General features: G+C 41.3%; 1 protein-coding gene across 2 annotated transcripts; it reads left to right on the top strand.

The window, feature by feature from the left end:
- The first annotated feature begins 1,051 nt into the window (after nucleotides 1–1,051).
- On the top strand, nucleotides 1,052–4,189 carry Tmem100 (transmembrane protein 100). 2 transcript variants are annotated; one of them, XM_042673884.1, is made up of 2 exons: nucleotides 1,052–1,303; nucleotides 2,936–4,189. In XM_042673884.1, the coding sequence occupies exon 2, from the start codon at nucleotides 2,986–2,988 to the stop codon at nucleotides 3,388–3,390; it is 405 nt and encodes a 134-aa protein (XP_042529818.1). In that variant the 5' UTR covers nucleotides 1,052–1,303; nucleotides 2,936–2,985; the 3' UTR covers nucleotides 3,391–4,189. The 2 variants fall into 2 exon arrangements, with proteins under 2 accessions (XP_042529818.1, XP_042529817.1); XM_042673883.1 differs by having other exon boundaries at nucleotides 1,053–1,303; nucleotides 2,917–4,189.
- Nucleotides 4,190–11,926: the final 7,737 nt, after the last annotated feature.

Raw genomic sequence — 11,926 nt, 5'->3', positions numbered from 1 at the left:
GATGACCTAGGGCTTTATGTATTTTGATTATTTAAAATTTTCAAATAGTTTGTTTACAAAGAAGCATAACCTCCCAGGCCATTGATGGTTTTGAGAAATTGACTTTGAAGTTTACTATTGGAGAGGACAATGTGTTACATCATATGTGTGCAAACATTGAAAATGCTTTGCTTCTTAAAATGGTCCAAGGAACAGAAGCCTTGACACAGGTGTGGAGCTTGCTTGTGGTAGACCTACTGAGTCGGAATCTACATTTCACACACAACCCCAGGAGGTAAATGAGATAAATGCACCCTTTAACAACCTCTTTAATAACCAGTCAAATCAAGAATTTATTAATGAGATCCAAAGTTAATGTGCAACATACATTCCTCTTTTTTTTTTCTTTTGGCCATACCTATAGTAAATATTGTATAAATAGCGGTGGTGCTGATAAAGACGATGATGGTGATGATTTCGACATTGCCAAAGTCACTTCCCTAACACAAGTAGGAATCAATCCTACTTAAATCAAGATGACAACCATTAGTATTAGTATTCCTTCCTCAATGAAGTAGCATCCAAGTGTGTATGTGGGGGGAGGGCTTCAGATGAGCATTACACACACAGAAGTAAAGAATACCAAGAAGACCCAGGAAAATAGACACTGTGCTGGTGTAGAGGCTGAATTCAGCTGCCGGTGACTTCACAGCTGCTCGGCCTCCGTGGAACTCCAGTCCCTCAGCTCTGTCCCTGCAGCAGATCGGCAAGCTGACTCTGGGATTCTCTTATGAAAATGCCTGATGGGCGGGAGGAAGATCTGGAGGTTGGCTGGGGGGAAAAAATGAGTAATTCAAAGCAGCCTGCTTAGTAAACGCTGTGAGAGAAATAAAAGTCAACGCTGGCTCCCGTCTCCAGGGACTCTGTAGAAATGATCTTGACTTATCATGTCACTGAGCAGAGTTGAGGGAAGCCAAAACTCGGAATCTGCTGGCAAGGAAAAGAAGGAAGGGGTGGGGGGAAGATCGGGAGGAGCAGACCCGAGGGGGAGGGAATAGAAAGAGAGAAGGGAGAAAAAGACGAGCGTCATTTGGAGCAGAGGTACTTTGAAAGAAGAGCTTCAGGATTCCACACTGAACCTGCAATCAAATATTGGTCTTTCTTTTTCCCCCACAGGAGATCTTTGACTTGTTATTTTGGTGACAGCCCCACCGTGACAGGAAATGCTCTAGAAGTTGCAGGAAGATATTCAACCATCGCTAATTTATTTTTTTTAACCTCCGAGTCCAGTGGTTTCCCTGGAAATGGACTGCAGCTCTCAGAGGTATGTGTGAATAGTTTGGGGAAGATATATATATATATTTTTTCAGGTTAGCACAATCTTAGCTTTGGGGGAGGGAGTGAAGATGTTAAAACTTTTATCCCAGATAAAAAAAAAAATCAACTTTTTTTTTTTTTTTAAACTGGCCCAGCCAGTATTTCTTTAGGGTATTATTGAACAGCAGTGATTCATTTGTTTGGTGGTTAAAGCTTACCCACAAGTAGACAGCACTAATTGCTTCATTGCTCAGAAAATGACATTTTGACCTCCCAGGATTGGAAGAAGGAGAGGGAGAGATGTTAGATTTGGAGCTACTGTTTCTATTCAATTGATGCTTAATATATTCAAAAGATGTCTCCCAGTAAACTCTTTTGAGTCAAAGCCTGCTTAGCTTCTTGAGGACACAAGACAATGACTACATGTCTGGGCAGTGAGCAGACTTCCCAGTGGCTTCCTCCAGCAGCTTTTTAACCAGGTGCTTTTGATTGAGGGTCTCTCATTTTGTTCTGAAATGCTCAGGTTCAAAACACCTGAAAAGGAGCAAATTTTACACACGAGAGGGCTTGGGGAGGGATATATTTTTCAAACTTTATTGACAGCTACCTTGTGTAACTAAGCATGTCACAGTACATGTAATATCAAAATTCCACCTTGAGTTTCATAGAAAATTTGTAAATTGATGGCTAATTATCTTATTAGAATATTTGACTTTAACATGAGAAAGGACAAAATTTTACATCCATGAACTTGTTACGTAAAAAAATTAAAAACATCAGACTGGGAAGGTGGCTCAGTGGTAGAGCGCTTGCCTTGCATGCATGAGGCTCTGGTTCGATTCCTTAGCACCATATAAGCAGAAAAAGCCGGAAGTGGCCCTGTACCCAAAATGGTAGAGTGCTAGCTTTGAGCTGAAGAGCTGAGAGACAGCGCCCAGGCAAAGTTTAGGCCCCACGACCGACAATAAAATTTTTTTCTTAAATCAACTCTTATTTTTCCCTTTTTAAAATGGCTAGATGATTTCAACATTTCTAATTACAAATCTGGTTAATCTCACTGTCAATGGCTTTTGGGTCATTGGTTGTTTTTTTTTTTTTTCTGAACTACCCATCTGGTGGGGAACGGGAGTGGCAGAGAGTGCAATAAAAATGTCCCCAAGTTGAATAGGAACAGGATGAAGACTCATTGATAGTTGGAGAAAAGTGGAAGTTGGTAATTTGCGCACTGGCTCCTTGGCTTGACACTGATTTTTGAGAGCAGTGAATGGGATGATAGCTTGGAAGGAATGCTTGTTATGCCTGACGAAATTGGCCAAGTGTTTACAGAACAGAAAAGCAATAAACAAAGCAGAAAAGTTTATTTAAAAAGAGAGGAGGGGGGAAGCACACAAAAAAGTTTGTTGCTTTTGATACCTTTCTTTTCTTTATGTTTATCCACTTCATCGTGCCCATTGCAGAGAATGCAACATTGAGGAAAAAGATAGAACTTGAGTTTGATTTCCAGGAGGCCCCAAGGCCTCCTGGGAAGGGGAGAGACCCCTGTAGCAATCTCCATCCACCTACAAGGTCCACGCTGGTGCTGGTAGCTGAAGTCTCCTTCTCCTGTCTGTTTCTTCCTAGCTGCCGCCACCCTGGTGAGCTTCTCCGTGTCTGTCTGTGAACTCAGCTTTCAGCTCCCTCGCTGTAAACATGACAGAAGAGCCTGTAAAGGAGATCCTGGGGGTCCCAAAGTCTCTCACCGCAGTGACAATGGAGAAAAACCCCAAGAGCGAAGTTGTGGTCACCACAGTCCCCTTGGTCACCGAGGTCCAGCTGATGGCTGCCACGGGGGGCGCAGAGCTCTCCTGCTACCGCTGCATCATCCCCTTCGCCGTGGTGGTCTTCATCGCTGGCATCGTGGTCACCGCCGTGGCCTACAGCTTCAATTCCCATGGTTCCATCATCTCCATCTTTGGCCTGGTCCTTCTGTCCTCTGGACTTCTTCTGTTAGCTTCTAGCGCTCTTTGTTGGAAAGTGAGACAGAGGAACAAGAAAGCCAAGAGGCGGGAGAGCCAGACGGCTCTGGTGGTGAATCAGAGAAGCTTGTTTGCTTAAAGACTCAATGAGACCAAACTGGCTAAGGGGCCCCAAGGTCCTGTTCTCACTTGGTCAGCCGATTTCATCCAGGACCGGTGCGGGAGAGAATGAATGGGCTTGACTTTGGAGCAGACTGGACAAATGGGTAGGAGGAAGGCAGGAGGGCTGTGAGAGGAGGGGGAAATCTCTCCTGGCGAAGAATGAGCTGTCTTCTCTGTGAACATCTCCTTTAATGACAAGCTTAATCCTAAGGGCTATTTCTGGGACAGAGGAGTCCGCTCTCTCTTTAAGTTAAACGGTTTTGGGGGCTGTGGACAATATTAGACGTTTGGCTCATCTTGAAAAGTAGCCAAGAAATGATGAGAAAAAAAATAATTTAAAAATAGCCCTGGCACATCAGATACCTGCCTTGGAAAGAAATAACCCACATTCTGTAAGAAGTTATACAAATGTTCTCCTGAAAGGTCTACATTGCCTTAGAATTTGCATATATCTTTGAAATTCTGATTTATTTTATTTTTTTGTTTCAGTAAGTTGATTCTCTGGCACTCATTTTTATTCTTCACTTTCAGTAACTCATCACCGGTGGTACTTTATCTTGAAGAATTAAGTTTTTATATATATATTTTAACATTGGACAGTGTTAGGAGATTATAATGATGCATCAGAATTAAAAATAAAAGCTATAGGTAACAGAAGGTGGGGGGTTAAATTAATATTAATCTGATATAGCACTTTTGATGATTTTTTTTACATAAAATTCTAATGTGCATTTCGTTCAAAATAATAAATACTCATTGCTGCTGAATCTTCTTAAGTGGTTGTCTCTGTTGTACTTAATTTATTTCATTTCCAAACTGTCCATCATCCCACATCTCATTTTCAAAGTGCCAGCTCTATTTCTTCACCTTGGACTTGTTGTTCCTTTGTAACATTAATGGAAGATTTTTATCTTCCTCATTTCATTCCTTTTAAGTATGTTTCCTATGCTCTAAAGGATTCCGATGCCCTTATGATTAGGAAATCAATGCCTGCGGTCATAATATGATATGTTCTATTATGCATTCCATTTTTGTGGACATTCCCTTCTGAGGGGCATCTATTTTACCAGGCATTCTCTGGATCTACAGGCTGCTTTGCTAGTGGAGATGCCATACAAATAAGGCCATTATTCAACATTTTCTGTGGAAATTAATTTGTTCCACAGATGGGACTCTGTCCTGACATCAGCCAGAAGTAATTCTCATTTACGTAGTTTAAACCACATTAAAACAGTAGAGAAGATAGACATGAAGCCTTAAAACCTGGTGACAAATACCAAAGCCAATTCTAGCATAGCTCATTTCTTAGAAGGCATTCTTTTCATTTTAAAATATATATATATATATATCTTTATTATCTTTAAGTAGTTGTGCAAAGGCGTTGCCATTCAACAGAGCAGTTTATGAACACAATGCATCTTGATGGATGTCACCCAAGGCATTCTTTTCAATATGGTGGAGGCCCTCCATATGACCACTTCCTGGTATTCAGTCTTGGGAAGTAGGAACATCTTGATGCTTTTGGAGTTTGGATGGTAGATCAGTGTTAGGTGTGTAGACTAACCTTAGAGGTGTAAATCAGTGCTCCTTCCTACCAACTGCAAGTAAGTGGAGGTGCTCTTATTTCCTGCTCAAAGACAGTGAAAGGCTCTTCACGGCTTTGTGAAGAAATTTCTCAGGCAAGTTTCAAGCTTCTCCAATCTGCACTGAATAAATGTATCAGCGTTGACTCTCATACTTAGTCCCAAAGCTCCTTGTGAGTTAGCAATGTAGAATCTTCACCATCTTATAATGGGCTGTTTTCCTACTTCTTGCTGTTGTGATGATGGTGCCACCTTTTCCTCTGCTTCATACCCAAATCCTGCTGCTTGTCAACACTGCAGCTCCAAGTCCACCTCCTCCTGGAATCTCTCCCTTTTATCTGAAAGTAACTGTTCTCTGTCCAGTTATTTCTTCCTTAGGTTCTGATAGCATCTTTCACTTTCTGTCATATCAGTGGCATAAATACTTTATTCATGCTCCACAGCTGCTTAGAAGTGTGTGAGGTACTTCTTAAACTCTAATGTGATGCTTAGTATAACGTCTTGCACAAGTAAGAAACTCAACAAGTACCTAAGGAGGTGCTTAGTAAGCCCAAGAATGAAAAACCAGAATGTTGAGTGGTATAAACAGAATTACAGTCCTCTACTTTCTCTAAAAATAGTTTAGTTCTCAACTTTCTCCAAAACAGGTCACCCCACTCTCCACTTCTCCTGTGAGCACCAGGTGTAGGAGAGCACTGGCCACCTTTGCACTTCTTCAGCCATACCTTCTACCCTTAGATAACACCAAGAAAACCAACACAGGAATTACATCCAGCCACCAGGGGGCCTCATGCTGCTACCTGAGTCACCAAAGAAATCTTATGGAAAGCCTTACATTGTCATGGTTAAAATGGGATTCAATTTGCAGACAGCAGTATTTCTCCTAGCTGTGAGGAGCTGGAGGCAGTCCTCCAACTGGCCAACTCCTACCTATTTCTCTAGGCTTCTTTACGATGGCTATATCCAAGTTCTCTGAGTATAGCCTGCTTGGGAGCCTTCAGACACATTAAAGCTATTCATCTTGCAAAGCTGTAAGTCACAAAGAAAGACAACCCACTGAGAATTAAAACTTCCATTAGAAAAATATCCTGGGCTGCAATCACACGTACCACAACTATGTCACCACATGTCTTTATTGGGAAAAGTCTATCTTTACAAACGGTTCTATTACATACAGCTAAACAGATGTTTAATGTGTACATTACACTCAGCATGCATGAATGGATGCCAGTCCCCACCCCCCAATGATGCATCAGAAAGCCACTATACTACTGGGCAAGTTTTACACCAAGATCTCATCCCAGAGTGCACAGGAAAAACTTTTAACTTCATCCTGTGCATTAGGTTTCTGGCCCATTTGAGGAACACAGCTGTCTAGAAGCTTCTGCTCTCCCCCACTTGACTGTGTTGGTTAATCTAGTGAATCTTGTCTAGAGAAGGTACTCAAAGAGGTCAGATTGGTAGTAGAGATACCTAAGACCAGAGGATAAACCCAGGAAAGCTAAATCACAAATGCTTGTATCTACCTCTTTGTACCCAAAAGAAGAGAGAAGAAGAGGAAGAAGAAGAGTAGAACAAGAAGAAAGAAGATGATGATGATGACAGATGGATGAATAGATAGACAGATAGATAGATAGATAGATAGATAGATAGATAGATAGATAGATAGATAGATAGATAGAATGATAGATAGATAGAATGATAGATTCTGGTCTCCTAGGAAGTATTATGGATCTAAACTTTGAAAATCTGGTTATAAATGTCAACTATCCTGTTACACTCCCCAGGTAATCTTGAGGAATTAAGCTTCGTCTTTACAATGGGGTCAGTTACATAAATGATTTTAAGTTTGGCAACTATAAAATACTGCAAGATTTTTAAATTGCTATTTGTAATACTAGCTTATCATTGACTTCAACTTCTTTTTCTACATAACGTCCCACTCAACGTATCATTAAGTATTAGCCCTTTGTTGTTGTTGTTGTTGTTTTTGTGTGAAAATACCGTACAGAGGAGTTACAATTATATGGGCAAGGTAATGAGTACATTTCTTATCAAGCATTGTTGCCTCCTCCTTTTTTTCCCCTTTCCAACCCTTCCCAACTTCCCTCCCTCCTCGCTGCCCCCACCACCAAAGTAGTCTCATTGTTGCAATGGGTCCACCTGAATCCCTATTTAAACAATTTGTTTTTTCCCTTCCCAAATTATAGCAACATCAAATACAGTGAAAGCAAGGGTTATATCGTGGGGGAGGGACATACAAAGCAACAAAGAAATCATCTTATAAGTATGTTAGAAACAACCGCAAGAAAGAAAAAAACATTTGAATCCTTATCTTGGGATTCATTTCACCTAACATCAACTTATCTGACCGTTACCGCTTGTCTCAGACAGATGGCTTTAGTAGGTTACTTTGCTTAACCTTGATATTATCTACAGCCTTTCTAGGCCCAAAATAATCTGAGGTAAGTGCCTGTTTCAAAGATAATAATTTGTTTCTTAATCATAATTTATGTTTCCTAATGTTCTAATTTTGAATACTTGAACCTTTGTTAGAGCCATCACAAAGGCACATTTAATATGCAAATTCAATTATGCATCCCCAACAAAAGGGGAAATCAGGAAATTACAGAGAAGTGAAAATAAATTTGTGGTTCATAACTTTTGAACCGCTAAAAGCCTGTATCCCAATCTTAAAGCCTAGCTAAGAAATATCCATGAGTAATTTGGTCAGACTCGGTTATTTTCCTTATTGTCTGACTCTAGTACTTGATCTTGCATATATCAGGATCAACTCCCTTGATATTAGACAATATACCCTACCAGAGTGTAAATGTCCGTTCTGTTTTTCAATTGAAGAACTTTGGTCTCAGAAAGTTGACTTACTCAACCAAGATCTGACAGCCAGCAAGGCCTAGCACTCGGATGACAAAGTAGAGCGTATGATATAGTCATTCCAGTGCTTCAGGGCTGCTGTAATTGGATATTAGATTAGGATGCTTACAAACAGAAGAAAAGCTTGTGTGATCACCTCCCAAGCTGACCTAGGGTCATCTGTGTGACCATCAGAGCATGGAAGGAATGATGATGGCATGTCATTTCTAGAGATTAGATTATGGAAGACTTGAGACTTCCATTTGGATTTTTCCCCCTCTCTTGCTTGAACTCTCGCTCCCTTGCTCTCTTTACAATTGCTCTTGGGGAATTCATCAGTCATGCCATGTGAGCAGTTAACCAGATGAGGGAGGAACTGAGGTCTCCAGCTAATAACCAGAGCATGGAACAGCCTGCAGCCATCCCAGTATGCATGGAAGCAGATCTTCCCCCGTGGAGGCTCTAAGAACGGGGTTCCCATCCACAGCTTGACTGAGGTCTCATGAGGGAGTGCCCACCGGCCAGCACCACCCACCAGGGCAGCTGTGTGTTGGGAACTTTTTCTCCTGTGAGCCTTTTCCTCCATAAATAAGACCAGTGTACTCACTGATATGCAAATATTGGCAAACACAATGGGGCCTGGACACTGTACTTATCGCTTCTAATGGACAAATTGGCACTGAAATCAGCTAAGTCATACCCTCACTACTTATCCACTGAAACTGTGAGATAGTAAATGGTTGTTGCTACATTTAAAAGTTACTTGTTGTACAGAAACAGCTCATTGTATTGTACAATTGTACAGTTTCCCTTGCATAATTTTGATACACATCTGTACATGCTCTGGCTGACTAGATCTAGGCATGGAATTCCTGGACTCATTGGTAGGCATGTATCGGTTTTTCTGCCAGTCATCAAAGTGGTTAAATCAGTCAACACTGGGATAGAGATTGGATGTTCTGCTTCCTCACTGATTTGTATTATTGCCCATCCTTTCCACTGTATGAATACTGATGGGTGTAACATCTGCTTTTAAAGTACTGATCTGGGAAAGGTGTGTGTGTGTGTGTGTGTGTGTGTGTGTGTGTGTGTACTTGGGGAAGAGTGGGCTGGAGATCGGAGGAGGGACTGGAATAGAAAAATTATATTTAAATGGATGACCCATTGCAACAATGATATTCACAAGGCACTATGTTGGAAATAAACTTTACAACTTCAGGGGGAGGAGGAGGAGTGGGAGAGGTGGGAGAGGGAAAGGATAGTAGGAAAAAACAAATGAAGGGGTACCAATGTTCGACAAGAAATGTACTCATTACCTTATTCATGTGATTATAACCCTTTTGTACAGCATCTTTACAATAAATTTTTTTTTTTTAAGTTTGGGCTTGTGGAGCTGGGAAGGTGGCTCAGTGGTAGAGCGCTTGTCTTGCATGCATGAGGCCCTGGGTTCCATTCTTCAGCACCACATAAGCAGAAAAAGCTGGAAGTGGTACTGTGGCTCAAGTGGTAGAGTGCTAGCCTTGACCTGAAGAGCTGAGGGACAGCACCCAGGCCCATAACTGGCAAAAAAAAAAAAAAAGTTGGGCTTGAAGGAGCACAGCAGCAGGAAATAAAAGTCTCAGAGAAGTTCTCTGGAAACCAGACTAGAGGCTCAGAGTTTAATTCATGGTGCTAGCAGCTATATCTCCCAAGCTTTGTCTAAGCTCTGAGCTTCACATGGAATGTATCATCTGGTCTTTACAACAACCCAGCAAAGAAGAAGAGCTTATTTTTGTCTTCATTTTCCAGATAAGGAAATTGAGTCACTGATTTCCAACTCATTGACATCATAGCAGTAGAAAAGAGTAGGCTCTAAGTTAGAAATGTAAACTCCATTTCATTGTGCACTTCGTGTATCACTTTGCCTGGCATACAGTAAACTTCTAGTGCCTGATTCTGGTAATAAATGTCCCAAGTAGGAGCTGAGTGACACAAGGTCAGGAATGTAAGCTGAAGTGAAGTCAGTAGCAGTTCTGAGAGTTCCCAGGCTGAAACCTGGACAGAGCTAACTACTGAATCTACTTGCTATCTTCAGCCAGGCTCTCCTAGGACCATCTCTATACATCAGCAGCAATTGACTATATCTTAGGAAGACATTCTCTCCTACCAATGAGCACGGACTGACTCAAAATCCCAGACATATCTTCCTCTGCCAAAGGTGGTGTTTTCATTCTTTGCCTCTTTGTGTTTCCTGTACAGGAAACTGAAGATTTCAAAGATGAGCCTGCCTCAGCCTGCCAGTGGAGGCAGGATGGGAAAGGAGCTACACGGCAGGGATATTTAAGCTACTGGGGCAAATCAAAGAAGGTTTCTGTAGGTGATGACTTGATTAGACTCTTACAAATAGTGGAGTTACCTTCTACCTGTGTCAGCACCTGGAGAATACCATGAGTGAATGACGGATGCCCACAGAAAGAGTTAGCCCTCCAACCGGTCACCTCACAGTGTCGTTGAAAGACAAATCTGTTAAGATAATTCTAAGTAAAGAGATGAAATACCTCCACCATCAACAGGATGCAAACTTACCATCAGAGAGTCAAATATGCAGATTCTAATTGAGCACAAACACTTCAATTAGTAAGTGAAGGAATAGGGGGTCATCAATAAAAAGGTGATCATAACCATAATCTGTCTCCTCATTATCTCAAATATTATCTTTCCAAAGATAGCTCAGTCTTGTGGCTGAAGTACCTGGACTTTAAATCTAGCTTAGTAGCCAGGCGCCGGTGTCTCACACCTGTAATCCTAGCTACTCAGGAGGCTGAGATCTGAGGATTGCGTTCAAAGCCACCCAAGCAGGAAAGTCCATGAGACTCTTATCTCCAATAAACCACTCAGAAGACTGGAAGTGGCTCCGAGGCTCAAGTGGTAGAGCGCTAGCCTTGAGCTGAAGAGCTGAGAGACAGTGTCCAGGCCCAGAGTTCAAGCCCCATGACTGACCAAAAAAAAAAAAATCTAGCTTAGTATCTATGTTCCTGGCTCTCTATACCTCAGTTTCCTCATCAACAAAATGGGAATCATAATGGCACCCCTCCATAGGGATGTTGTAAATATTAATAAATAAAGTGTGCTTAGGTCAACACTTGGTATTTCATAAAGATACTAGGGACTTTTATTGTCTATCTCAAAGTTTCTTCTGTAGTAGAGCTGACCCATACTTAGAGTGAGTCTTTGTGACATAAATCTATGAGAGCTACAAGAAAAAAACATTTAAGTGAGACATTAGTAGAAAAATAATTGCATGTGTCATAGGTAAAATTGCACATAGAGAAATGAAATGGGCTGGCCTGGATGTTTGGATTAGAGCGTCTCTGGCTGGAACCCATACTCTCCAAATCCATGAGCATATCAATGTTTGCTCAACCAGAATCATGTACAGCACACCCATCTAAACCTGTCGATATCAGAAATAACCTTGATTGAGAGCGGATTAACATCTTTTCAGAACAGATATAACATTTTCACTTGCATTGACTTGTTTATTCCTTCCTGAAGCTATATGAAATGCCTACCCTCAGTTTTACAGTAGGGAAACAGGTTTGGAGAAGTCCAAGTTCTTTCAGCTGGGAATCCTTTATTCCATTCCTTTTTGCAAGTGCCTCCTTAACCTAGAAAGCACTGGTTCCTTGGAATTCTGTAGCTTTGTAAGTAAAGAAAGTAGGACAGGCCTTGCTTGTAGCTACAGTAGTATTCTTTCTGATAGAACAGAATTATTTTTTTTTTTTTTTTAGTTATGAGCCAGGTGCCAATGGCTCACATTTGTAATCATAGCTACTCAGGAGGCTGAGATCTGAGGATCACAATTCAAAACCAGCCCAGGAAGGCAAGTCAGACTCTTACCTCTAACAAACTACTCAGAAAAAGCTGGAAGTGGTACTGTGGTTCAAGTGGTAGAGCGCTAGCTTTGAACATAAAGATGGAGAGGGACATCACACAAGCCCTGACTTCAAGCCCCAGGACTGGCCAAAAAAAAAAGTTATGGTGGTGAATTGAGATATGCACCAATATCTAGAGTTA

Source organism: Dipodomys spectabilis, unplaced genomic scaffold, assembly GCF_019054845.1.
Source record: "Dipodomys spectabilis isolate Male_0828 unplaced genomic scaffold, ASM1905484v1 ptg000018l, whole genome shotgun sequence".
Lineage (NCBI taxonomy): Eukaryota > Metazoa > Chordata > Mammalia > Rodentia > Heteromyidae > Dipodomys > Dipodomys spectabilis.
The sequence above is the reverse complement of the archived record's forward strand: the minus strand, read 5'-3'. Positions and strand labels throughout refer to the sequence as shown.